The sequence below is a fragment of the Vanellus vanellus genome (genome assembly GCF_965231255.1).
Source record: "Vanellus vanellus genome assembly, chromosome: Z".
NCBI lineage: Eukaryota > Metazoa > Chordata > Aves > Charadriiformes > Charadriidae > Vanellus > Vanellus vanellus.
In genome coordinates, this window is record NC_138908.1 from 79,268,004 (window position 1) to 79,295,765 (window position 27,762).

Consider the following 27,762-nt stretch of genomic DNA (forward strand, 5'->3'; position numbering starts at 1 on the left):
AGTGATCCACACCAGATCTGGACAGCCAGTACTTTGCAGATGTGCAGTCTCTGCCTCTTTAGCCCTTGCCAGCTTTGTTTGCAGTAGCTGAGTAAATGTTAGTGTGCAGAGAAGTGAGGCTGTGATGCCCTTTTTTCAAAACCTGGCTTGACTTTCAAATGTCATCATCCCTTACCCATAGAAGTGCTGTGAGCAGTGTCAGAACTGCCATAGGAATTGTATGCTGGCTTTGGCAAGAAGGGTGCTGCAGAGGTCTCTGGCCCCATTTGCCACTCAGGGCAAAGCCAGCTTTGACATAAGAACAGGTTGCACAGAGCCCAGTCCTGTTGGATGCTGACTGTCTCCAGGGATGGAGATTTTCTACCTCCCTGTCCCAATGTTTGGCCACCATTGTGAAAATTTGTTTCCTAATATCTGACTGGGATTTCCCTTGTTGCAGCATGCGGCAGCCAGGCTGTGCTAGTGACAGCTTGCTGAAAGGCAGAGCTGGAGCTGGGGGGGCTCTACCTTCAGCTGTGTTCTGGCAGCTCCTAGATGGCTCTCCCAGCCCTCCTGGGGAGCATGGCAGGTCAGAGGGCTTTCTTCTTTCCTTTCTCCCAGCTGACATACTAGGAGAGTTTTGTCCACCTTCCCATATGCTTCTCTTGCCTGAAGATTTGGTATCAGCTTCTCTCCAAGCTTGTGCTGGGGAAGGAGGTGTGCCTGCAAAAGAAAAATAGTCTTTGGGTAGTGTCTCTTCTTTTCCTGGGCTGCCTCCTGCAGGCTCTGCAGCATTTAGCATTTGCTGGTCCCCAAATTGGCTAATCCTGCACAGCCACCAAATGTTTCTCTGCTGCCACTGCCAGGCTCAGCAGTGGTGGCAGCTGCAAGGAGGGACAGCACAAAGGGCCAGATCTTGCCTCCAGATTCCATAGAAGGAATCACGGAAGTGCCTGAATTAAATCTTCAGTTCAGGCTGGATTATGATGGGCCCTTTAGGTTCAAGCTCCCCTTTCACCTTAACCCAGGTAGCTTAGGAGATGTCCAAAGAAAACTTGGAAAGATTTCTTTGAAGGTTTCCACAACCCCAGGCACAGCTCCATTACCTCCCACGCTGAGCTGCATTTCGTGCTGATTTCTGCCCAGTCCTACCCTATGGGAATCTGCTGTGGCTTCAGTAGAGCTGCCAGGTCTAGCAAGGTGTGAGTTTGGTCCTTTTGTCACCCACAGCAGGTTGGGACAGTCTCAGGGGGCAAGGAAGTGAGAGACAGGGATGCATGCAAGTCCTCTTTAGATTGTGGAAGACTTCAAAATTTTGCCGTGATTTCCCTGCAAGTAGTGCTGCTTGTTTACCTGGGAAGTCATGGAGAGGGAGAGAAGGTGCTTAGTCCTCACCTGGCTTTGAGAAGGAAGGTTGTTTTGAAGATGGAGATCCTGCAGAACATATTGCAGAAAGTATTTAGGGGTTTTCTTAGGGTCCAGCAAGGAGGGGGAGAAGCACCTTGCACAAGGGTGCACATTGGTTGGGAACTGTTCACTATTTTGCTCCGTCCTGGCGTCTGGATATGAGGAGAGACATCAAGACTGGCCCCTCCTTTCTGTTCCCTGTATGGTGAGGATTTGACCTGCCACCATGAAACCTCAACCAAGATGCATAGATCTGGATAGGAAGTTTCTTAAGCCTGAGTTTCTTAAGCCTGAAACCCTGCTCCACACCATGCTGGAAGGAGGGGTTAGAGTTGAACGGAGCCTTTCAGCAGCTGTCAAGGCGCTGGAGGTTCCTGCATGCTGGGGGCCAAAGCCTCTGTGCCTCCAAGGGGGTCGGAGCTAAGCAAGTCTCACAGAGACCTGGCAGGAGGCTGCCTTTGTGCTCAAAGAGGAACTGGAGACTGCTGGACATGCCGATGGGGAGAGCTGGCTCCTTGGGGAGGCTGTTAACAGGCTTGCAGCAAATCATGCTGTATATGGAGGCAGTCAGATCAGGAAACTCATCAGGGTGTGTTGCAGTTTATAGGACATTTTTGTGCTTCTAGTCAACTTGGTGTCAGCAATGACTCCAGAAGTGAAAGGTGCAGAAGAGACTTCCCTGGAAAGCAGCTTTCATTATCCTTTAAGCAATTATGGCTGAACTGATCCAGTCAATTACAACATCCAAACTGAATTTTTACTGTCCTTTTTCTCTAATACACGTAATAATAGACTTGGAATAGGGTTTGGTTGGGTTACAAATTACAGCTGGTCCTAAATCCAGTATTCTAGTATCCCAGTGAAGAAGCGTGGATCTAACCAAAAGTCACATTGCCTTGTTGGAAGCAGTGTTGTTTTCACTTGGTGTCCTCGTTCTTTGGCGCGAGGGTGCTTGGGAGGAACAAGGCAGCAACTGGTCAGAGGCTTCTCTGAAGAGGGAGCTATGGTGTAGAGAGCCTGAAATCTGCCTCCGCAACCCTGGCTGGGGGGGCTTTTCCTTCTCTAGAAGGCTCTGAGATATGTGTGGCTGTGTTCCCTTGCAGCTGTTGTATTGGAGGTATCTTGCAGTACCAGTTCACTTGGCTCTTGTAGCTTCCAGATCAGTAGCAGGCAGACCTGAAGGGGCTGATGAATATCTCCTTCTGGGCGAACAGGTGTTTCTTCTGAAAAAATCAGAGGTGACGCTGCATGTTCTCTCCAGTAACTCATCCAAGTTCACATGTGTTGGAGGGCCTCAAAAGCTGACTTTTCACTGCAGGGTCACCATCAAGCAGGCAATACATACTGTTGATTGAAACTACCCCGTCAGAAATCATCCAGTGCTGTGTCTCAGTGTACCCGTGTTGTTGCTTGAAGGCAAGACTTTGCATTGACCTTGTGCTTTTACCTAGCTTTGGTTGGTAGCCTCTCCAGCACCTTTGCATTTCTCCTTCCCTGGGTTTTGCTTTTCAAAGCAATGTTCAGCTCATCCTCATCCTGCAGGCTGGGAGCCCCGGGCTTGATCCAAACACAGCAAGAAGTTGGTGCTGAAAAGGAGTGTGGTGACAGCAGTGAATCCTTACGAGACATTTTGGATGAGAAGGCACTTGGATGCAGAACTGGCTGGCTTTGACTCAGAGTAATTTGCTCTCCCTTAATAGCACAAACCACAGAATTGAGCAACAGGATTGTGGCCGAGGCTGACAGTGCAGCTGTGGTGGGTTTATAGCAATGGAGACATCTGCCACGCAGCGATGCTGTGGGATTTTTTTCTCTTCTATGGGCAGAAGAGAAACATCTGCCCTTTTCTGAGCTTGCCACGTGAAAAAGGGATTTCAATGCCCAGGCATACTGATTGAGTTGAGAGGGGCAGGGCATAGCATCTTGTCCACTGCCGTGGCCCAGTAACCAAGAGACCTACTTTTCTGTTTTCTCACGTCCAACCTGTTTGCTCCTGAGACATCCTTGTTTTTCTCAAATCAAAGGGGTTAGCAAGGCATAAGCTCTCTGGAGCCGAAGGATTGCAGCATGTCTTTCCCAAAGAGCCTAATCAGAGGAGAAAATGAAAGGAGGGGAGGTGCTGAGTCCTGACTGCTTTAATTTTTCCTGCTCCAAGGAGATGTGCTGCAGGAGCTGGTCTGATTGAGTTGCTGTGGTGCCTGGGAGGCTCTGTGTAGAGATGAAAGGCTGGTCATAGGATTCAGATGGCGAATTCTTCAATTCCAGGACAGATCTGATAGAAAAGGCCTGTTCTGGGAGTCTGTCCAGATGAGAAGGCTTTGCAGACAGATGCTTTTGAGGGAAAGTAGGTGCCAGACATCCTGCAGAGAGGGCTTCCCTGGAGCCTTAGCCCATCACCAGCCTCCCTGGCTCCTACAGTCTCAAGCACCTCAGTGAGCAAACCCTGGGTCCAGTCCCAGCGAGGATTCTTCAGCAAGGCTAAATTAAGTTTAAGTGTCTCAAATGAGGCTCCTGTGGGATCTCTGCTGTGACTACTGGTCCGTGTTGTGGTGGCTGTCGAGCTGCAGAACCTCCACCTGTTTGCTGGGGATGTGGCATGGGAAGGCTCAGTCAGCGCAGCTCTTACTTCAGGGTGGCTTGGCTGTCCTTGAGCTTAAGGGACAATCTTTTTGCCTGCATCCAGTGAGTCCTGTGGATATACTTGCCATCTGCATATATTCAGGAGCTCACAAAGCTCAAAGGCTCTGGTCACCTCCCCAGAGTCCAGAGCTGTTTTCTCATGGTGGGGGAAAACTGAGTGAAGCTGCCTGTGCTATGTCCATCTGTGTGTCTATAATGGCTGTTAAAAGACCTAATGTTTCTTACCGTGTGTTTGGTCTCAGTGGGTTGCTGGATGTGAAGCACTCTCTTTCACTGAGATTTAACTTTCTTTTGCTGCACATGTCTACCAGAGCTTGTGGTGGAGGAGCTACCCATCTTGTACATGGGAGATCTTTCCTGTGCAGATGAGCAGGAAAATGTTTCCTGCTCTACTGTAAACATCCTTCCCTCTAAAGCAATGTTTTGCATTTCTTGCACCTTCAGACAAGACATATCTGGAAGACTTAAAGCCCTTTCTTTTCTTCCTCCCACGATGTAGGAATGTGTATCTTGCTACTGCATGTTAGGAAGGAATTAATGATATTAAAAGTTCTTGGTCTCTTACAGTATGTATGAGCTGTGGTTATGGGAGGTAGCTGGAACTGGTAAAATTTCAGGTCAGACTGCTCCCTTCCTGTTTTGATTGACAGGCCTGACTCCTCCTATAGAGACTTCCAGACAGGCAGAGATGAACTGAAAAAGCTCTGTGGGCTCTTGTAGCACTGAGAAAACTTTCCTATCTGGATCTATGCCCTTAGAAGGGCAGAGGTGGCAGGAAATACCCTGCTCTTACAGCTTCAGAGCAGCTACATGACCCTTAGCGTAGTGGGCAGGATTGGGGGTGGATGCACAAGCGTGCACATATTCACACAGGCATGCACTGCATATTGAAGCATCAGCCCCTCATGCTCCTTGGGTGAGCTCAGAGGGTACCTGTGGCTACATTTCTCCTGTGTTGGTAATGCCTTCCTAGAGGTCTACCTTGGATTCATCCCATAGGAAGTGACTGAAGACATTCATCTCAGATGGTTTGGTGGACAAGACATGTTTGTTAATACAGCCAGGAGAACATGGGTGGCTTTTTTTTATGCCATACTTTGCCCCTGCCCCAAACCCCAGGGACAACTATGCTCATGTGGCTCTGATGAGGCACTCAGAGGTGGAAAAGTTTGGATAGTTTGAAATACCTTTTACCAGGTGAACTCCAAACCTAACACGCAGGTTTCTTTTCTCTTTTAAAACCCCATCTGACACAGAATTAACCCCAGCTGGGTTTTCTTGACAGTGCTCCTTGCTCTTTTTGGGTGTGGGGGAAGGCTCTGTCTGTATCATGTAACCTGTGAGCATCAGGGCAGGTTGCAGTCGGATGACAAGGACTTTAAAGTGTTAACAAGAAGTGTAGTCATAGAATCATAGAATTGTGTAGGTTGGAAGGGACCTTTAAGATCAAGTCCAACCATCAACCTAACACTGCCAAAACCACCACTAAACCATGTCTCTCAGCACCACATCTACCCATCTTTTAAATACCTTCAGGATGGTTCCTCCACCACTTCCCTGGGCAGCCTGTTCCAATGATTGACAACCCTTTCTGTGAAGAAACTTTTCCTAATATTCGATCTAAACCTCCCCTGGTGTAACTTGAACCCATTTCCTCTTGTCCTAGTGCTTGTTACTAATGAGAAGAGATCGATCTCCACCTCCCTACAACCTCCTTTCATGTGGTTGTAAAGAGTAATAAAGTCTCCCCTCAGCCTCCTTTTCTTCAGGCTAAACAACCCCAGTTCCCTCAGCCATTCCTCATAAGACTTGTTCTCCAGACCCCTCACCAGCTTTGCAGCCCTCCTCCGGACACTCTCCAGCACCTCGATGTCTTTCTTGTAGTGAGGGGCACAAAACTGAACTTGAGGTGGGGCCTCACCAGTGCCAAGTACGGGGGGATGATCACTTCCCTAGTCCTGCTCACCACACTATTCCTGATACAAGCCAGGATGCTGTTGGCCTTCTTGGCCACCTGGGCACACTGCCGGCTCATATTCAGCCTGGCCTTCTCTGCCAGGCAGCTTTCCAGCCATTCCTCCCCGAGCCCGTAACACTTTTGTCATTTGTTGGAAGTAGGTAGCTTTAATAGGATTTTATGTTGGTATATCCCGTGCTGGGGGCACTTAAAATGTTCTAAGCACTGAGTAAACATGGGTTGTGCATTTGCCACTTGAACTGCTGTGGCACCAGGAAGAGCTGCTAGGAGCATTTTGGGTGCAGAGACCTCCCCAAACAGCTCCTCTCTTTCCAGCAGCTGTGATGCAATGAGCCTGATCTCTGTTTATAAGTAGGAGCACTGAAAAAATGGGTGGATGAATGGTTAGGCCAAAAAAAACCCACCCCTAAACAACAACAATGTAGTTGCTTAACTAGCAATGAGCGCTTACCGCATTGCAAAATCCATTCCTCAGACCGAGATGCTTAATCCAGTAATCCTGTTTTAGATAAGGGTATTGTTTTACTCGCCACCTTTCTCCATTCTTTCTTTCCTACAACCCAGATGGCTCCTTACAGACCTTGAGCTAATCTTCCAGGCTCAATGTACCCCTTTCCTGGACAACGAGGCTCCTCTGAATTGCAGCCCTGAGCTTGCAGGTCCCCTGTGTCTCTGAGAGATGGGAACCAGCTGTAGGTTTTGCTGATGGCAGGGATCCTCCTGAGCAGGGAGGGCTTTTGCTGGGCTTTTGAAGGTGAATTGCAATGAAAGATACAGCAGCTTGAGAAGGGAATAGGGGTTCAAACGAACTCCCTGCCTTTTCTCCCTTTTTTCTTAAACTTTCCCTTGAGGAAGGTGTTTGCAGGCTCAGGCAAGCCCGGTGGCACTGGGCATTGAGCATGGGATGTGGAAAGGGAGATGAAGTCTGTTTGCTTTTACTCCCCAAGCCTCTGTACAAACATAAGTGCAGTGACTAATACACCAGACCCTTTTAATGCTGCAGTTTCCCAAGACCTGAATGTGCATCTCCATAGCTTGGTGGAGCTGACCCAAAGCACTATCACGAGGATAATGCTGGGAGCAGCGCAAGCACAGCAGCTTGCCCTTTGCTGGGATTCTAAACCGAATGCCATCCTTTTAACCTCTGCCCTCTGCTCCCTGCTGTCTGGATAAAAGGTGCTGGGTATCAGGCAGAACAGTGGTTTTATTGGGAAATGATCTAAGCCTGGGAGAGCTCCTTTCCTGCAAATGCTCCTGGCTCCTGTCCAGCACGACATGCCTGTAAAAAATATCTTTCTCTTAGGGAGCATCGCGTGGCACTCAACCTCGCCCTGTAGAGTAGCGGGGCTTTTGCAGGTTCTCACATGTTCTGCTCCCTTCTGGTTTGAAAAGCTGCACGTTGGCGGTCAGCGTGCCCTGAGCTTTCTTTCCCTTCGCTGAGCTTTCCCTCCCTCCTGCTGTTTGCCTTTCGGCAAAAGGAGGAGTCTTGCCTGTTGACTGGGTTCTGAGTGTAACCTGTTGATCTCAGCTGAGAAATACCAGGGCGGGTTGCGTCTTTCTCAATGTATTTTTAGACAGTGGTTTTTCTAGCCAGTTTGGCGAGATAATGCCTTGACCAGCCTTGCCCCATGAAGATCCCAAGAAGTGGGATGACTTGGCAGGTCTCAGGATCTTCCCAGCTTGATGGCCTAATCGTGTTGCCCTCTGTTTGTGATATTTCAAGTCCGAACTCATAAATCTAGCTCTAAAGGTTCCAGGCAACTCCACCCCTCCCTGCTTATCAGGTCTTTACTCTGAAAATGCCACCCCACCCTTCAGGATCACTGGTAATACCAACCCAATCCATGTTTTTCTTCTCCTACTGCAATCTTGGTATGTCCATACAAGACCCCTTCCGAGCTTGCCTTTGATGTTAATTATTTTTCATGCACATCCTTATGAAAACCTCATGATGCAATGATGCCAGCAGAGACCTCTTTTTGTAAGAGCGTGGCTGAGTTGCAGCTGGAGACTAAAGGGATGGAGGAGAAGAATGAGGAGGGAGCAGAGGGTCTGTATGTCTTGCAGTAGATTGCTCCAAAGCTGGTGAGGCCATGTGCAAAAGCTTGTCCTATACTGATGCTGAGGGCTGTTTGCTCTGCCCAGTAAACGTGTGCTGTTGCCTGATGTTAATCTCCACTACGATGAGGAAGTGTCAGGGAGCAGCAGCTTGTCTGTCTTGGTCAGCTGCACTTGGGATGCGTATCTCCAGGTACCAGTGTGTTGGGTACTGAGCTGTAGGGCCAGGCGTTTGGGTTCAAAAAGTTGCTTGCATACAGCTTTGTTCACTTCTGCTGCAGTGCTCGTTCCCTGCCTTCTTGCAGTGATGGGAATCCAGCTTGCGTGGGCTTTGGGGAAACCAGACTGTGGACTTTAGTCATCTCTTTATGCAAGATTCATTTTGAGCTCTCCTGCCCAGTGCTACCAAAGGAGCTACTCATTGACACAGCTGCTGAAACACAGAGGCAAGGAGAGCAGATTCCTGCAATGCCTCCGTTGACCATTCCATCTCTTTGCACCTAACAGGACTTCGTGTTACTTAAAATTTCTGCTGTTATGTTTCCTTTTGGGACACTGACAGCACATGTGGGATTTGTCCTGGGGGAAGAAAGAGCTTTGATACCTTTGTTGCACAAATTGCAGAGCTTGAGATGCTGTCCTCCAGTGAAAGATCCTTGACTGAGGTTGGTCTTTGCTGCCGTGTAGTGAAACGTATTGTGGCAGCATTGCCTGCTGGGCAGGGTCCGCCTCTTGCTGTCTGATGCACTGTGAATTTTGGACATGGCTGTTGAACAATGGGGTAGGACAGCTTGGTAATGCCAGGTCCACTGGATGGGGAACCATGATGAGGAACACTCGGTGAGTTCTCACCTAAGGGATCCAATGTCCTAAAGCTGGATGCTGATTTCTGGGTGCTCTGTGGGAGGTGGAGGATCGTGTTTTTGCTCTCTGGGACAAAAAGAGGTAGTAAGCAATGAGGTCTGTATGCAAAACTTAGAGGCAGTGCACTGTATCCATAAGGCTGCAGGAGAAGAGGCAGCAGGAGGCACCCAGGACTTGTCCATAGGCTGCCAGTTGCTTTCCTTGTTGGGTATTCACTGGAAGAGTTGCTGCTTTTGTACTGGCTGATGTGGAGCTACTGTGTGTCAAAGTGTAAGGAGACTGAATCAGGGATGGGCTCTGGCTCTGGGATGTCTGGCACAACCTCTGTTTGTTTTTTCCCCTAGGATGCCTTCAGTGATCTCGCCTTGTTCTTCTATGACAAGCATGGTGGGGAAGTGATTGCAGTTTTGTGGAAACCTCTGAGCTTTCAGCCTCAGCCTTTTAAGGTGAGTTTTTTTTACTCTAGTTTAAGCTTCACGTTATCTTTTTTGCCCTGAAGGATTGGAGGGCTTATTTTTCTGCATTGTGGTTGCTTTGTCTAACTCTTATCAGTCCGAAAGGGCTTTGAGAAATGGAGGTCATACTTCTGTCCCTTCTTGGGAAGGGTGAAACCAAGACAGGGCTGTGGCCACAGTCGTCCCCCCCCTCCATCAGCAGTGCCAAGAAGGGAACATACATCCCTAGACAAGACCCAGCACCACAGTCATGGGTCAGAACAGAGCTCTCTGTCACAGGTGCTCTTCTCTCATTTGTCAAAGATGTTTGGTGTGTCCAGCAGGCTGTCCCATTCTCATGGCTTTGGTCGTCTTAGCCAGACATACCCAACCCGCAAGATGCTGGGGTGGCAAGCCTAGATTCATAGTGCCCGAGTCCTATTCGATGTATGGAGATATTTTCCAGCTACGCTGTGTGTGTTGGCAAACTCTAGAGGTTGGTTAAGCTAGGTGTGAGGCTTACTGGAGTGATTCATGCTGCTTTCTATGAAGGAAAGACGCAAAGAAACCAGTGACTCATGGCTCAGAGTTGGCAGCCCAGGCTCTTCTGCTATCAGTCGCTGGGTGATTTATCTCCCCTCTCTCTATGGCCAGAGGGCATTGGCTATTCAACCTAGCTGCCGTTGTGAAACCCAGTTATTCACGGTGGTGAAATGAGAGGAGGACGTGCTTGCATCTGAGCTGTGTGTGGCTTGATTAAACATGAGGGTTTTTTTTTTCTGCCCTGGTGGAGCCAAAGATTTCTTCCCACTCGAGGTTTTGGCACCCAACAACACAGCAGAGCACGAGCAGCTTTTACTAGGGGTCACGGTGTGGTCCGTTTTGCATACCCAGTCTGCTCTGCTCACACAGGCTCTGCCATGCACCTGCACGCTCTTTTCCCATCTCCACCATGCCCCTGGCCATTGTTTCTCTTCCTCCCTTGCAATCTTTGGACTATAACTCCAGGGTAGAGCCTAAAAGGGGCTGGAAAGGCTGCTCTTGCAGTTTATTAGGTCTAATAATGAGCAATGATGGTGTTGAGAAGTGAAGCGTAGAAAATCACATGTAGTGGTGTGACAGGCATTGTGTGTGACAAGGCAGGAGAGTAATTTACTTCTCCTGTTTGGGGCTTGCAGAGGTTGTGAAGCAGCTCTGTGCAGGTGCTCCCCTTTGTGCAACATTTGTATGTGTCCTGCAGGTCTCCAGCATGAAAGGAAGGATGGTGACAACTCTGAACAATGAGCTGGTCTGCGTTCCCAACGTGGAGGCGATTCTGGAGGACTTCGAGGTTTTGGGAGAAGGCCTAGTCAAAAGCGTGGAAGCTCGTACAGAGAAATGGACTATCTGAGGCCACTGAGAGGTGTCATAGGGACCTGTCCTGAAGCAGAGATTGTTCACTCTGGGACCGTTCCTCTTTATAAATCAGTCCTAGAAAAGGCTTTCAGCTTTTTATATCCCAGAACTGTGTGTTTTACTCTATTTATCTTTATATGCTTTATTCAGAAGAGCGAACGGACCTGTTATGGGTTTCAAGAATACAAATGCCTGTTTATTTTGAAAAAAATATAAAGATGGGATAAAGTTTTTTAAAGTGTTCCTGTTCATTGTAGGAACCCAAGTTGTGTTCATGTGAAAGTGTCAAGGCCTGAAAATTCTGGCTGAGGTGTGCATTGGGAAGGAAGTTTCCTAGTTAAATAGAGAGTTCTTAGCAGCTGCTGTTACTCTAGTGGTTATCAAAACAGAAGAAATAATGAGCCATTCAAAAATGACAAGGTTATTCTCCTCAGTTCTGCCTTGGTGAGATACATGTGGCGTGCTGTTTCCAGTGCTGGGCTCCCCTGTAAAAGAGAGACAAGGACACACTGGAGCAGGTCCAGTGAAGGGCACGGGAGAAAATAAAGGGGATGAAGCCTCTGTCATATGAGGATAGGCTGGGCTTGTTCAGCATGGAGGCTGAGGGTGATCTTACCAATGTGTATAAATACCTGATGGGGGAGTAGAGAAGACACTTCTCAGTGGTGCCCAATGATGGAATGAGAGTCATAAATTGAAATGCAGGAAATTCAACTTAAACTTTTTTATGAGGGTGGTTGAACACTGGCACAGTTTGCTGAGGAAGGTGATGGAGTCTCCATCCTGGAGATATTCAAAACCCAATTGGACATGGTCCTGGGCAGCCATGTGTAGGTGACTCTACTCTGAGCGGGAACTTGGACTCGACGATCTCCAGAGGTGCCTTCCAACCTCAGCTGTTCTGTAATATTTCTCTTGACTGAAATGATCATGACACTCATGATGAGAAAAGAGAGAGAAATAAGAGGGAGTAATGCACTAGTTCCATCCCCTCTTCTGATGAAGGCAGCAGGCATGTTCCAACAGCAAAGCATGGGTGAATCACATACAGAGTAAATAAAACAGACTTGGTGATAGCAGATATTACAGAAACCAAAACCAGATCAAACTTGGAATAACAAGTAGATGTTCAGGCAGTTTGATAACTGTAGGCAGTTGTTGCTTTGTAAGAAGCATTTCAGATGGGATGTTAAATCTGTTGCTTCAACACCTACTGGCCTCTCCAGCTGTTGGAAGTGGGTCCGAGGCTTTGTGGAGGAGTTTCATGCTTGGTTTTCAAATGTTTTCTCTGAAACATTTCAAAGTGGGCTGTGGCAGAGATGCAGCACTGGGCTGAGATACTGCCTACTTAGTGCCCATTGACCCAGAGTTTGGAGGTGCAGTGTATCCTACGGGATAGGTGTGGGCATGGATCCCTGGTTTTGGGCTATGGATGTATCTGCTGTATTACAATCATAAGAAACATTTTTCTTCCCTGTGCTGGTGGCTGAGGCAGGCTGTAGGTAAAATCCTTTGTCCGTCCTTTGATTGCAATAGCTTTTTGAGTACACCTAGAATGAATATATCAAAAGCACTTAGTGGGCAAAAGAGATATCAAACCTGAGAACAAAGCAGTGCTTTCTGTTGCTACCATGACCCCTGCAGCGTAAGAAGCTGCTGACAGGTCCATTAGCAAACAAGATGCAGGCAGTGATTTCGACAGGTTTCAGAAGTAGTTAATGAAGGATTAATTTTTAAGCTTCTTTTTGTTCTGCTTTATCATTCTCTGGATGTTGGAATCGCCCAATCTGCCTTCAGTGATGGCTGTAATTTTCCTCAGTAGTCAGATTGTTCCTGCTTTTTGTGCCTATCTACCTTCACTACCAATGTGCAGTTTGACATTGGGATCCTCTAAATTTGCCAGTGCAACGGTTGGACAACACTTGAGTTGCTGCACTGGTTGCTTGTGCTTGTTCCTTCCACGCCCATGCTGCCCTCGCTTTTTCCCTTGCTGTATGTTGCAGATGTAAATGGTTTTGTGTTGGGGGGCTCTCCTTGCTGTGTGTATCCATGCTTTTCCCTAGGGCAAAGGCTGAAGCCCACATTAGCTCACAGGAGAGCAGAGCTCTGCCAGCCCTGCTGCTGCACCAGGTGGATGGAAAGGTCCTGCTCCCCTTTCCCCGTGGCTGTCATGGGACATGGCCCCTTGCTGGCTTATTCCCTGCCTGGCAGTATTTATGGAAAGATGGTCTTTTTTTGCTGCTAAGCAGTGCCATAATCCACCCTGCCTTGTCCTTCCCAGTTCAGCTGCCATGGCAGGGTAGCTTGTGAGGTGTGTGAAGCATATACCCTGTAGGGGTAGCCCTGCAGCACCTCTGCTTTTATCTGCTTCTGTTGCTCTGTGAGGTATTGTATTGCTGCTACTTTTCCTTTTTGCCTTTAAAACCACATAAAACTATGCGTAGCTTCAATGTACTGTGTTTTGGATCTCCTCTCTGCTCCTCCATCCTTGGGTAAAGCACCGCTGTTTGCAGCGTGCAGGAAAGGGCCAGGAGGTGTCCAGGCTAGCCTTCTGCAAAAAACATTGCCAAGTTAACTGATGATAAATGAACTCACTCGGAACCAAACCCTCGTACAAGTACCAACCTGCTAGTGTTTCACAAGGTAATGCCACTGTGCTTAGCAGCCAGATGTGAGCCCAGGGCAGCCCTGTGCTGCAGATGTTTGCTGGTGTAAAGGCCTGATTTGCTGACAGATACTGGTACCTCAGCAAAGGCCTTCAAATGAAATGCACTTAAGACCGGCAAAACTGACCACTGCTAACCCAGCTTACATCACATCAAAAGTTACCCAAGTAACTCGTTATCCCAGCTGTGCTTGCAGTGCTCCTCATGTTGCCAAAGCCGTGGTTGATCCATGGGCTCCTGCCTCTTTCAGAGGAAGAGTAACTCCTCAATGCCCCAAATCTCCCAGTATCCAAATATTTAAAGGCACCTTTGAGCCATTCTAGAGCCCTTGTTTGTACGGTCAAACATTGCAAATGTTCTGAGTCATGTTTTATCTTCTGCTAAAAGTCAGACCTGTGTGGCCAATGTGGGTGGATAAAACCACCTTGAAATTTATCAGGAAAGCCTGGGGTTGCTCTTAGGGGCTGGGTGTTAGTGCTCTCTGACTGATTTCTTGAGGAACGATTGGTATCTAAAGCAAAGTGCGAAGCACCTCTGCCTCAGGAGCAGAGGGTCCCTGTGCCTCTAAGTGGTCTGGAAAGGCAGGATCCAAAGAAAAGGGAGGTCTCGGGTACATAAGAGAGGCCAAGTGAGGTCTCCACTGCAACTTCATCTCCTGTTACCCGATTTACTACTCTTGTTGGCGCGCTGTGGCTAATCTCTGTTGTGAAAGCCAGGGTAGGGCCTGGGTTTCCACTTCCAGAGCAGTGAGTGGGCACTCGCTTGCAGGTGTTTGCTTAGCTGTGGTCCCGTCCGTAAACAAGAGCTGTACAAACACAGAGCTGCCCTGGAGAGCCCATGCCTTGTCATGTCGCAAGAGGCAAGACAAGGGGAACGGGAGGGAAGCGCTGGAGCTGAGGCGATAGCAATGGGCTTTGATGTGTTGCCACTGCTACCGCGTTGGTTTTGCAAAGCTACCTTTGAAGCCCCTTTGAATCTCTTCACAGTGAGTCTCCCATGCATGGGGGGCGAGCACAAATGGGGAGGTGTTTCAAAGTGCAAGGCTGGGCTGGAGCGATGTTGATGCACTTAGTGGATGGATGGGGTCAGCCAAGACAGGGCTCAGCAGTATCTGCTTTCTAGTAGACCTTTCCAAAAGCTAGTGTGTCCTCCTGGGCCTTTACCTCTGCCACCCTTTGGGTGGCTTTATCCTAAAAGGATTAGCCCATGCTTTGCAAGGATACTCTCTGAAAAAGTGTTTTTTGGGAGGCAGCTGGTGCTAGGTCAGGAGAAGGGGTAATGGATGGAGCCTTTCCTCTGCCACCAGACCCCTGCTTGCCAGGGGTCCCTTGATAATTCCGAGTGGCAATTGCAAGATTTATGAAAGGAAGTCGGGGAAACAAGTTGATGAAACACAACTGGGATGATGGGACGATCAGAGCAGATTGACTGCTGTGGGGTTTTCCTGCCCACTGAACTGTTCATCCCTTGCTCATTGGGGTCACTGAGATCTTTTCAGAGGCAGTTTGGGGTCTTTGTGGCTGGCTGACTTCAGGCTGATTCCCTGAAGGCAAGAAGCACGGATCTCCTGGAAATAAAGGCACTTGTAGGGACCATTTTGCTTGGGCACCCACAATCACTGGTTATTTTTTAAATCCCTTAGCCTAAAATTCTGTGGCTGGCTGGGGAAGGAGTGGTTGCCCGTTTTTTTGGCAGAGAAAGGGAATATCGTCCCCTAGTTTGCTTTTCCTGCAGTGACCGTGCTGCTTGGCTGTGGGCTGCTTGTTTGCTGGGGTTTCTGTATCAGGAAAATGCTCTGGACCTGAAGTGATTTTTCCTTGGTGAGGCAGCAGCTTTCAGGAAGTGCTGGTAGCAAAGTGGCTCTGGTGGGCAGCAGCTTTTGATGTGCGTGGTCTCCCCAGGAAGGCAGAGTGATGCTGCTCAAGGGGTGAGGGTGGCGGTTAGCAAGTGCAGGGTGCACCATAGGGAAGAGAAAATCAAGAGGTCAGGTGAGGGAACTGAAAAATGAGAGAAATGTGGTCTGGAAAGTGACTGGGGCTGGGAGAGAAAAGGCAGTTTGGCGGTGGGGGAGTGCTGCTGGTTGCTGGCAGCCCAGGGCTGTGCTGGGGGAGCAGGAGGAAACTGCAAGTCGCTCAAACCATATGAGCTGGTGCAGAGATGGAGCCTCCAGTGCTGTGAAGTCTTTGCACCAAACCTATGTGCTAAAGGCTCAGCAGCCACCTGGAGAAAAATAAACATCAGGAATGAGCATGGTGGGGAGCTGCTGTGTGGCTGGGGATGCTGTGGTGGGCTCTTGCAGGGGAACGCACCGGGGGCACATCTCCCCATTACTCCACTTTACAGCTGAGCATCATGGCCATGTTCAGCACACTCTTTGCCTCTTCCCACCAGAGAGTGAGAAGGGGGATCTGCTCCTCAGGGCTTCATTTGCTGTCACTAATGAAGGTGCTGAGGGCTTGTGTCGGCTGTGAGCTGGCACAGAAATGCTCATGCCTTGTGCTGGTGGCTCCTGCACTGCCGAAGGTACCAGACAGACTGTTCCTGTTTGTGTTGCCTCTGGATGTGCCTGGAAAGGCTGAGGGTGGTGCCAGAAAAAAGGGCAAGACAGGAGGCTCAGAGGGTGTTGATTTATTAGCTGGAGTCTCTCCCTTTTGGCTAAATTGCCTGTTGTTTCTGCGCATATTAAAGCATTGAGGAGTGCAGTGTTTGGGAGGACAACTACAGCGGCAGCTCCGCTGGGCTGTTTGTAGCTCTCTGGCTCTTCCCTGCCAAAACATGTGGTAGCCAAGCTTGGCTTCGCTGAAGGCTGACTTGCCTTGTCCTAACACAGGGCAAGACCATGGTCATGGGCTGGAGATGCTGCCGTGGGGTAACTGTGTCCTGCATGCTTGGAGACCCTGGTGGTGTTACAGGGTGAGCGATGAGGGGTGTCTTATTGCTGATGGTCAGCCAGCTCCATAGTGACAGCAGGGAGCAGCAGACCCCGTCCTGGAGCAAGAAGCCCCCAGACCAAAGCCTGAGCGGAGGGGGCAGCTGGTAGTGGTGGCTTTCCTCCATCCAGTGTAAACAGGGCTCAGTGTGAAGGGTGTCCTACAGTGCAGGGCTGAGCCAGCTCTCGCTGTTGGGTCTTGTTGGTGGGGATTAGCTTTGCTAAAGGCTCAGCCACGTGGAATAATGGGCAACCGAATCCCATGCTCCTTCCCAATCTAGCCTGGGGCTGCAGAAAGGTAACCCTCCTCCTGTGGCTGGGGCACCAGGACCTCATCCCTTCCTCTCCTGGCAGTCCCATCCCAAGGACCTTTCCTTTCCCCTAAGCCCTTCAAAATAGACCTCCATGTCCCTGCCTTGGATGGATACAGGGCAATATATTGCCCTGCCTTATACCTGCCCTATACCTTATATTTATATAGGTATGCCTGGATCTTTCCTTCACTTTTTGGGGGATGCCTGTGTACCTTTTGGGGGATGGCAAGGGGTTGGGGAACCACACCTCTTTCCCTGGCACAGATAGCTGGGGGACCAGTGGCCTGTGCTACTTCATCATAGGTTGGTAGCGAAGAGCGAGGGCTTCAGGTCTCCCTCCCTGCAGCTCCTGCCCTCCCCCTGGTCACTTTGGACACCGCTGAAAGCAATTCCCTGAGTGAGTAATACTCATAGCTCCTGCCCCATGACCGTGATGTTTTTCATCAGAAACTGCAATTTGTTTAGTGCCAGTGATTTGCTGCAGCTGATCACAAAGATGCAATGAGATACTTTCCCTGCCCTGAAGCACCGACAGTTGTAGGGAGGTGGGATGAGACATGGAGGGTGTTGAGCAGCAGTTGAGGAGGGAGGGTCAGGGGGAGTGCGGGGTCTGGGGCAGGGATGGGGTGGTACATCATAGCCATGGGTCCTGGAATGACCCTGAAAACGGGGGGAGCCCGTCCCTGTTGCCTGAGGCAGGAGGATGGCTCCCTTTCTAACTCACAGTGAGATGAGCTTGCAGGGCCCCTTCCCCTGATCTTTTCCTTGCCGTGGACATGGACCTGATCTCAACCCTCAACAAAAGCATCCAAAAGTGTGTTTGGCATCCCTGCTCGCCCAGTGGTGTGCTGTCCGCCCCGAGATGGGACTGCAGTACCAATGCTGCCACCGTGCCGGGGAAAAGCGTTGGCCTTTTCCAGACCTGTGCTCCCTGTCCTGCTCACCCCATTTCTTCAAGGCAGCAGCCATTCCCCCATCTCCCCAGGTCCAGGGCACCCCTCTTCCCACAACTGCTCTCTTTGCCACCTGTATGTGAAAAGGGCTGTAAAAACGCATTACAGCCACGGTCTGGTGGTGTGGGGACATGGCTACCTTTATCTTCACGTCTCAGCTGGCTGCTATGAGGCTTGTGGAGGAAACGGAGCAAAGCCACGGGGTGAGTCGCCGGCAGGGCTGGGAGCAGGGACATGGCTCCAGCCGCTCTCTCGTCCCCTCTTCTAACAAGCTGATGCTGCCTCAGGGCTTTGCAGGCTGGTGAGAGTAGCGTAGCATCTCACAAATGGCTTGTTCCTGAGCATGAAAATATTCCTCACGCCTGCTGCTGTGCCTGAAGTACAACGTTCAAAGCTGCCAAGAGGGTTTTCTTCCAAGGGGTGTGGGATTGCTGGCGCTCAGGAGCGATCCAAGATAAACTATCAGCCTGTAACACATTTCTGCGAGGCCTCTCCCGCACCTCCGGGTGCCAGCGTGCAGACGCAGGGCAGGTCTGCGGAAACGGGATGCTCCAAAGCTGCCATCCCTTCTGTGACAAGGGCAGGCGAACCCTGCCTGAGTGGAGGGATTTCCCCCTCAAGGCAATCACCCCTGGAAATAGGGGGTGGCCTGGCTGCAGTTTTGCACAGGGAAAAATCTATTCGGTGGTGGGAGATGGAGAAAACAGCCTGCTCAGCAACGAGCAGCCCTCAATCCACAAGCTGCAGCGTTTCGGGGATGCAGGCGAGAGATGGAGTGTCTGGATGATGCTTGGGGCATGCAGCTCCTGGTGGCAGTGCTGCTGGCAGGGACGGAGAGGGTGGTCAGTGTGGAGGTGCCCCATGGTCCAGTGGTCATTGCAGCAGGTCAGGCTGATGGTGGAGGGGTGTGTGGGCTGCCCACCCATGTCCCAGCTGGGTTTTGCAGCTTGTGAGCCGGTTGTCACCCCCATGTGCCTCTGCTGTGTCCCCAGTGCAAGATGGAGAAGGATGGGCTTGCTCCCTGCCACCTTACAGAGGGTGAGCCAAAATTTGGGACCTGCAGGCTCCTGGGGCACCCTGTTATCACAGGTATGGGATGGACCAGCTCTCTTCTACCTCCTGCCCAACTGCTTCAGCCTTGGAGGGGCTGGGGAGCCGGCCATGCTCCCAGCCATCAGCCCAGTCTCCCGGTGCTGCCTTGGCTGTGTCCTGCAGCTGTGGCTGGATCCTGCTGCCGAGGGTGACAGTGAAAGCCGGTGGCGAAACTCGGCCGAAGCACTCACGTGTCTTGAGTTTCACCTGAAACCACAACACTGTTGGTAGGTTTCTGTGCAAAGCTCAGCAACCTCCTTCTGGCTCATGCCAGCACTTCCAGCAAATGTGTATTTGTTAAGTATTAGTTTTCCTTCAGGAATTTTGGCTGGGCCAAGTGAACTGGCGGGCCTCGCTTGGGCTGGGCTTTGCAGCTTGAACTGGTACCCCTGGGGCAAACGGGTCTCGGTGTGAGCCAGGGCAGACCTCAGCAGCCTCCACTGGGAGCTGCTGGAGACAGCAGAGGTGAGTTCACTACTAGAGCAGCTGTCTGGATCTCCCGAGAGGAGAAAAGTCTGTTGCTTGTCCCTGAATTGCTGGGTTTTGGGCAGCTCTGATAAGGAGCGCAGGGTGCACAGCAGAAGTGTTGCAACACGCTGGTGCTAGGGGAGCTGAGGTCTTTTTGGGAATCGCCCACACCGAGTTATCAAGTGGACATGGATCCAGGCTATGTGCACTGCCAACAAAAGCACCTAACCTGGCACTGGGGGTCGTGGGCATGGATGTAGCACCAAGAGGAGCGTAGAGTTTGCACTGCCCTCTGCTTTGCCCAAGCTGCCTCCATGCTTCCTTCTGTAGTGTACCCATCTCCAGTTGAACCCTTGGGCTTTGGGTTCCCCTTGCACTGCCTGATTGGACAGAATGAACCTGCATTACCCCCAAAAATTCTGCAAAGCCCCAAGAGGACAACACCCTGCAAAAGCTGTACCCATTCAGCTTGTGCCTCGAGCTCATGTATCCACTTGGCTGGTGAAGCAGCTGGGAGGGTTGGAGGGCAGCATCTGCCTTCCCATTGAACTTCTAGGGGGGCTAGGCGACCACAGTCTGGTTCTGGGATGGGAGCAGAGAGGCCCTAGTTGGAGTCTGAGTCCTGTGGGTCCCACAAGCACTGTCATCCCGAATGCTGCTTCTGCACCCTGCTGCATCTCCTGGGAAGAAGAAAGGAGAAAAAGCTGGGAAGGGCAGAGCAGGTGGAATTTTCTCATGCTGCTCTTTCTGCAGCAGCACAAAGGACATGAGCTGCTCCAAGGGTAGGTCTGGGTTTGGTCTTTCCAGTGGGAGTGGGGCAGTAGTGTAAGAAGTTCCTGCATTCATCTTTAAGCCACCAGGGATTTCAGCAGTAGCAGGTCTGAGGAGTTGGTCTCCAGTGGATGGTCGTATGCTGCCTGTGCTCGCTATGGGCAGGTTTGGTCCTGGCTCTGCAGGGAGTTTTGCCCTGACCCCATTAAGCTGGACCTCAAAGGGGTGCTGCTGAATGCCACACAAGACATGTGGCTGGGGACCACGGATCAGCTGTGCCATGGTGTTTGCTCCTCTCGGGCTGAATTTTGGCTTATGCCGTCCCCAGGGGCTGTGTGTTTCTTATGTCTGGCATGAAGTGGCAATGCCAGACTGTCCCCTGCATTCATGGGGTGGGAAACATCAACTTTACCTCCCTGTCTTAAAGCAGAGATGACTCAGTGGAGTTGCACTTGCTCTTTATGTGCTCTCTGGCTCAAAGGACTTTTTTTTTCTTTTTTTTTTTTTTTTTCTTGCAAGGTGGAACTGCTCAAGCAAAAAGCACGGAGAGGCCACCCCTCTTCCCCACCCTCACCCCATCTCTCTGTAACCCCACACCCTGCTCCTAGGGCTCCGCTCCCTGAGTCTGAAGTCCCAACTCTGGCCCTGCCATGCCCTGGTTGTGTGCTGGGGAAGTGGCCACCCTGGGAAAAGTAAGATGGCAGACAGAGGTGGGAAGGTCGAGATGCCAGCAGCAGGGAAAGGTGCAAAATCCTAAAGGAAAAAGTGCAGGGAGTCAGGGTGTGTGTTGGGCACCACGGTGGGGCCACCCCTAGGAGCTGTGAAGACCAACAGACAGTCCCTGGCCAGCAAAGGCTCTTTGGTCATCTTCTCAAGGTGTGGAGCACACTAACGCCTAGCTGAGGAGGTCATGAAGTCCTAGCTATCTTTTGTGTGTGTGTTGGCCAATAAATAATTGCTTTACACTTTTAAGGCCAAGCCCATTTTTCACCCTCGGCAGGTTTGATTCATCCAGGTCCCTTGTAAGCAAGCTGAGCACAGTCACGCCATCCCGCTGCTCCTTCGCTCTTCTCCTGCCCTGAGCATCTTGTGCATGTTGAGGACAGTGCTAGGGGTAAGGGAGGCTGTGTGGGGCTGAGGCGAGGTACCCCAGCATGTGTTGGATCAGCAGGGCTGGCCATTGGGTGCTGTACCCCTCTGTTAGCTGGCTGCTCTGCCTGTGCCACCCCACAACTGCTTCCTGCCACCATCTTCCATCAAGCAGAGCTTGCGTGAGGTGTTCCTGCCCAGCAGTGCACCGGGTGCCACAGCTTTTCAACCAAGATCTGACGTGGTTCTGAAAGCATGATCCCCTCCACCAAGCAGGACAGACAGGCTCAGGGTGGGAACTGCTGGGGGTGGAGCTATTTGGCCTGGGTGATGCCAGTGGTCAGCCTTGATGATTACGGTCCATCTGCCTTGCAGATCTCTGGATGTCAATGTCTGCTCTGCAGGGGTCAGCAGCAATAATGCCAGGAATGGAACATAGCTGTATGTCCTAGCCTGGGCTAAGGAATCTGACCTGCTGCCCACGTTGTTGCTTCATCCGGCTGCTGTCTTGCCTCATTACCTCCCCTTGAGTGATCTTAAGATGTCCTTCCCTTCAGCAATGCCCTGTGCAGTGAAAGTGAGGTGTGAGACCAGGTGCTTTTCTGGGCAGCCTCCCCTTTGCAGCACTTCTTATAAGGAGGTTCAAGTGGCTTCCCATGGCTCAGCTTCCCCAGGGTGAAAAAAAGAGTAGGTAAGATGAGTTGTGAAGAGAGTTACAGTGCCCTGAGGGCCCTGACTCCTTACTGAGGCTATTTTTCTACAGTTGTAGTTGTCTTTCCAGTCACAGAGCCCTTTTGTGGCGTGAATTCCAAAAGGTGTTCTGAAGGTGACGTTTAGGTGGGCTGTAGCATGAGATCCACACACTGGTCCTGCAGCTGGGCTTGCTCTGCTAGGCAGCGCTCATGACAGATTCAGCTCTTCCCTTCCATATGCAAGAATGTTACAAGATAAACATGCATGTTCCTCCCCCCACTTTCATCCTGAAATGCTCCCTGACATGTTGGACTAATGAGGACAACAGATCTGCCGCTGTTGGTGCTTCTATTCTCTCTAATTTGAGAATTGCCCACGGCCCATGAGAGATCTGGGCTGTGCACGATGCAGGGGTAGATAGCAGTGCTTGCACCCAGATATGCAGGAGGTGGTTTTGGCCAAGGGAATTTGCCAGTTATGGGTAGGCTCAGCCCTTGGAAGAGGATCTCTATCGGTTCCTGTTTGCATGTTACAAGACGCTCCCTGGATGACTAGGCAGTGTTTGCACTTGGCCTGATGAGCTGATCTTTCTCACGTTACTTTATGTATTTATTCTTTGCTTTTATAATTGACCTGAATGTGAGAAAGAGCCAGCCCCCACATGCAGAGATAGGAGAGTGCACAACAACAGTTGAAGGTGGAAGGAGTGCCTGGCTGACCTGAGGAAGGGGAGGTGAGTGCTCCCATGTTACATCCATGGTCTGTCTACTCTGCCCCTAGCTGCTCATGCCTGCTGCCTCTGAGAAGATGCCACCATCCCTTGCCTTGTAACACTTCATTAGCCTTGACCAAAGAGGCTGTAGAGAGGAAGATAAGGAGGTGGCTGGGCAGCAATTTGTGCCCCAAAGATCTAGCAGCAGATGAGCAATAGGTTGAAAAAGGTAAAAGGTTGAAAAAGATGACAAGGAAGACACACTTGCTGAGCTGCCTGACAACCTGCCTCCCTCTGCCCTCGGCACCATGCTGATGTTTCTCCCATGCCCTAGCAGGAAAGCAGCAAGAGTGGTGGTGTCTTATGCCACATGCAAGGCATCACCAGGTTGTCTCAGCCATGCTCCTTGCCTGGGCTCCGTGGTGCATGCTGCTGCTTCTGCTCTGATCAAAACCACACACATAACCTTTTTGGCAAAGAGTGTCTGCCAGGCAGTGGATCCTCTATAAGACACAGTTTCTGAGCAGCAGGAGTGGCACTAGCTCGAGAGGTCTATTGGCTGAGTTGAACCAGGCAGCCAAGCTCTTTACTGGTGCAAATCCCTTGGGCTCCCTCCCTTCACATGGTGTGGACCAGTTTTGAAGAGCAAAGGTGCCCAGGAAGGCTGGGCATACTTCAAGCAGGTGCTCTTAGAAGCACAGGAGAAGGCCATCCCCGTGTCTTGAAAAACGAGCAGATGGGGAAGAAGACCAGCCTGGCTAAATAGAGAGCTTTGGCTGGACCTCAGGAAAAAAAGGAAAGCTTACATTCTCTGGAAAAGGGGGTTGGCAACTTATGAGGACTATCAAGATATAACAAAGCTATGTAGGGGGAAAATTAGAAGGGCCAAAGCTCAATCAGAACTCAGCTTGGCCACTGCAGTTAAAGACAATAAGAAGAGATTCTTTCAGTATATAAATAGAAAAAGGAAGACTAGGGAAAATGTAGGCCCACTGATGAATGAGACCGGTGCCCTAGTGGTGGAAGACACAGAGAAGGCAGAGTTACTGAATGCCTTCTTTTCTTCAGTCTTCACTGCTAAAGCTGTCCCTCACGAATCCCATACTCAGAAGGCAAGGGGGAGGGTCTGGAGAGAGGAAGATTTTCCCTCAGTTGAGGAGGACCGGGTCAGAGATCACTTGGCCAAGCTGGACATTCATAAGTCCATGGGCCCTGACGGGATGCACCCACGAGTGCTGAGAGAGCTGGCGGATGTTATTGCTAGACCACTCTCCATTGTCTTTGAAAGGTCGTGGAGAACAGGAGAGGTGCCTGAGGACTGGAGGAAGGCTGACATCACTCCGATCTTCAAAAAAGGCAAGAAGGAGGACCCAGGGAACTACAGACCGGTTAGTCTCACCTCTGTCCTTGGGAAGGTAATGGAGAGACTCATTCTGGATGTCATCTCCAAACACGTTGAGGAACAGGAAGTTATTGGAAGTGGTCAACATGGATTTACCAAGGGTAAATCATGCTTGACCAATCTGATAGCTTTCTATGATGTTATAACTGGTTGGCTGGATGAGGGGAGAGTCGTAGATGTCATCTACCTTCACTTTAGCAAGGCTTTTGACACTGTCTCCCGTAACATCCTCATTAGGAAGCTGAGGAAGTATGGGCTAGATGAGGTGACAGCGAGGTGGATTGAGAGTTGGCTGTGTGACAGAACTCAGAGGGTTATGATCAGCAGCAGAGTCTAGTTGGAGGCCTGTAACCAGTGGTGTTCCCCAGGGGTCAATACTCGGTCCGATTTTGTTTAATATCTTCATTAATGACCTGGATGAGGGGACAGAGTGTATCCTCAGCAAGTTACCAAACTGGGAGGGGTGGCTGACACCCCAGAGGGCCGTGCTGCCATCCAGCGTGACCTGGACAGTCTGGAGAGCTGGGTAGAGAAGAACCTAATGAGGTTCAACAAAAGCAAGTGCAAGGTCCTGCACCTGGGGAGGAAGAATGTAAAGCACCAGTATAGGTTAGGGGCAGACCTGCTGGGAAGTAGTTCTGAGAAGGATCTGGGGGTCCTGGTAGATGGTAAATTATCCATGAGCCAGCAATGTGCCCTTGTTGCCAAAAAGGCCAATGGAATCCTGGGCTGCATAGGGAAGAGTGTGGCCAGTAGGTGGAAGGAGGTCATTCTCCCCCTCTACTCTGCACTGGTGAGGCCACAACTGGAATACTGAGTCCAGTTTTGGGCTCCCCAGTTCAAGAGGGACAGGGAACTGCTGGAGCAAGTCCAGCGAAGGGCAACTAAGATGATTAAGGGCTTGGAGCATCTCCCTTATGAGGAAAGGCTGAGAGAGCTGGGACTCTTTAGCCTGGAGAAGAGAAGGCTGAGGGGAGACCTTATTATGGCATACAAGTATCTAAAGGGTGGGTTGAAGGAGGATGGAGCCAGGCTCTTTTCAATGGTTCCCGGTGACAGCACGAGGGGTAACGGGCACAAGTTAGTACACAGGAAGTTCCGTTCAAATACACGGAAAAACTTCTTTACGGTGAGGGTGACAGAGCACTGGCACAGGCTGCCCAGGGAGGCTGTGGAGTCCCCTTCTTTGGAGATTTTGAAGATGCGCCTGGATGCAGTCCTGAGTAATGTGCTCTGGGCAATCCTGCTTTAGCAGGGGAGTTGGACTAGATGATCTCTAGAGGTCCCTTCCAACTCTGAAAACTCTGTGATTCTGTGATTTCCATGGCTTTACACTTTGCTTGACCTTGTGCATGTAGATCAGACCCCCCAAAATGCCATAAGGTTTCTGATAACTAATAAATATGACAGAAAAATACAGGCAAATGTTTTATTGTGGCAAGAAGTATACAATGATGTCCATATAATTAAATCAAGTGGTAACTATCACTGTGAACGTCACTGCTACTTGTCTCCCAATATGTAGACATATATCACTTTCCCTTGCCATTCCTTAGCTAGGCACTGGATTCCAGCAACAAGGTGAAGAAGAAACATGTTCTGTATTCTGCTAGAGCCTGGGGACGGGTGGACACCACTATGGGGCTTCTAGGGGCAGCTGGTCCCATGCAGAGGGTGATTTTGGACTTGCTGCCTCTGCTCTCTAAGAGCTCCCCATAAATCACCCTGACACATAAATCACCCCGACTCCAGTGGGTGCTTTAGTGACTCTGCAGCAGCAACCAGATCGTTTCTGTGCTGGGCTGTATGTGACTTGAGGAGTGTTGCTGCACCTGCATCTTTTGGTCTTCTGCCCCGTGACCCTCCCTGCACACCCCAAGGCACGGCAGCTCCATCATGGCTGTTTTCAGTAGAGGCATGGAGAGTCTGTGGGAGGCTCCCCTGGGACACCTGGGGTAGGGTGGCCTTCCCTATCTAGGAAACACAGTATTAATGGCCCTGGCCTCTATACAGAGCACAGCAGGGGAATCCTCCAAATTCCCAGAATGCTCCATGATGAGAATTGAAGTGCTTAAGCCAAATACCCACCATTTCCATCCCCCTTAATTCCAGGAAGGGAAGGGTATGTAGTCTTGGTCTGTCCTCTCCTACAGCTAGCTTCCTTTCGTTCCCCAGCTACTTTCCTATTTTCACTTTTTTACCTCTCTATCTCATCCTGTGGTTGCAGGAGTGCCAGGTCCAGCTCCCTCCCCACCTGCAGAGACTGAATCCAAGTCTCTCATAAAAGCTCAAGTGGACTCGAGAGGGCAGTGAGTGAGGTGAATGTCTCTCACCAGATCTGTTGCTGAAGGCCATCTGCCATGCCCTTTCTTACGAAAGTGATTTGCACTTTCTGTGTTGGATTATTTCATGTGAAGTGGGAAAGCTTTCCAAAGGAGGGATGTGGGGATCTCACCCATGGCCATCTGACAGTCAGGGTGGCTGTTAGCATGGTGGCTAATGTCTTCACTTTTGGGCCAGATTTCTTCAGGCAGAGAAGGGATTTGAGTATAGATTCCTCTGACTGTCAAGTGAAGACCACTGGGTGAAGGTCAGTCCTGACTCCTCTGCATTATAGCTTGACAAAGCCTTGGGAGATGGATTGATGAGACAGTGCCTTGCCAGGAACCCTTCTTGCGCACTGTCTATGTTGTACCAACATAGTCATCACTTGGCCACGTATTCGCCATTAGTAATTTTCATTGCTTGGTTTTGGTGAATGTTTTGGCCCCGAGAGTTTTCAGTGTTTTCCTCTGAGCCTCGTTCTTTGGTGCAAGTGTATTCATGGTCATTGCTTCTCTGACCCAGGAGATCCCTGGTGCAGGAAGGCCAGTGGTGGTCTGCATTGCCTCTGCCATGGCCCATGGAGGGCTCCTCTGGAGCTGGAGGGCATCACCTCCCCTACGCACCTGGGCAATCCTGCGCTGCTACCCACAGTGACAAAAACCCTGTGAGGCATCAGCCTGAGTATCAAATGGGATTCTGGATTACCTGACTGTCACTGAGGCCTGCCAGGACCAACTATGAGACTATTTTGTCAAATTCTATTGTCTTTGTATGACTTTGATGGAAGCTTTGTGTTAGTATGAGCTTCAAAGCCTTATCTTAATAAGACTAACATGACTCCGTGATTACCTCCTCTTGCACAGGTCGTAGAGCAAAGTCTGTGTTGGCAATAAGAAGGGATCTCCTGAATGCACCATTTGTGTGAGACAGCGGTGTGGGTGGCACAGCAGTCTTTTTGGGGAAAGCATGGGTGGAAGCACCTCTTCAATGCTGTCTCATGTAAAGGGAGGGTTTGCTGCAGGCGCAGCCAGGGCCAGGGTTCCCTGGTCATGCTGCAGAACCAGTTTCCCGACCGGAAGAGCAGGAGGCGAAGCCAGCACGAGCATCCCACGGGTTTGCATCTCGTGTCTGCCCAGGGAATTTTACTTGAGTATAAAAGCTGGCAGCTTTCTGCCAGGCGTGGGGCCAGTTACCGTCGGGATCCCAGCGCCTTGTGCAAGAGCCCTCTTGCTCTTGCATTACACGCGTTATCTCCCCAGTGGCGCGGGTTTGCTTTCCATCTGGTGACTCAGCGCACTAACCTTGGTGCAGAAAAGCCTTTGTGCACTGAATAACCCCTAGATAACACCATTGTTGGAAGAAAAGGAGATGGGTGGAAGAAGTAAGAAGGAGCAATCCCCTTGCCTCTGTCCCCCAACCCAAACCCAGTTGCTATTGCAGAGCACACTGGACTCAGGCAGGCTCCAAGTGTCTGAATTTCTCCTGGTGCCACAGCCAGGCTTTGGCACATTGGTCTGTCTATGGTACCTCCACTCCTGAGGACCTGTTTGCCCTGACCCATGGAGACCTTTGCTGTACATAGGGTATTCTGGG

The 27,762-nt window shown here is 50.5% G+C and overlaps 1 protein-coding gene across 1 annotated transcript in view; it reads left to right on the plus strand.

Moving 5' to 3' along the window:
* Positions 1 to 10,961, plus strand: part of NOL6 (nucleolar protein 6) — a gene marked incomplete at its 5' end in the record, with an annotated part of 30,999 nt that extends 20,038 nt beyond the window's left edge. The window contains 2 exons of the mRNA XM_082498030.1: positions 9,271 to 9,372; positions 10,601 to 10,961. Of these exons, the coding sequence (XP_082354156.1) occupies positions 9,271 to 9,372; positions 10,601 to 10,750 (252 nt within the window). The 3' untranslated portion in view covers positions 10,751 to 10,961. The remainder of the gene's footprint in view (positions 1 to 9,270; positions 9,373 to 10,600) is intronic.
* Positions 10,962 to 27,762: the final 16,801 nt, after the last annotated feature.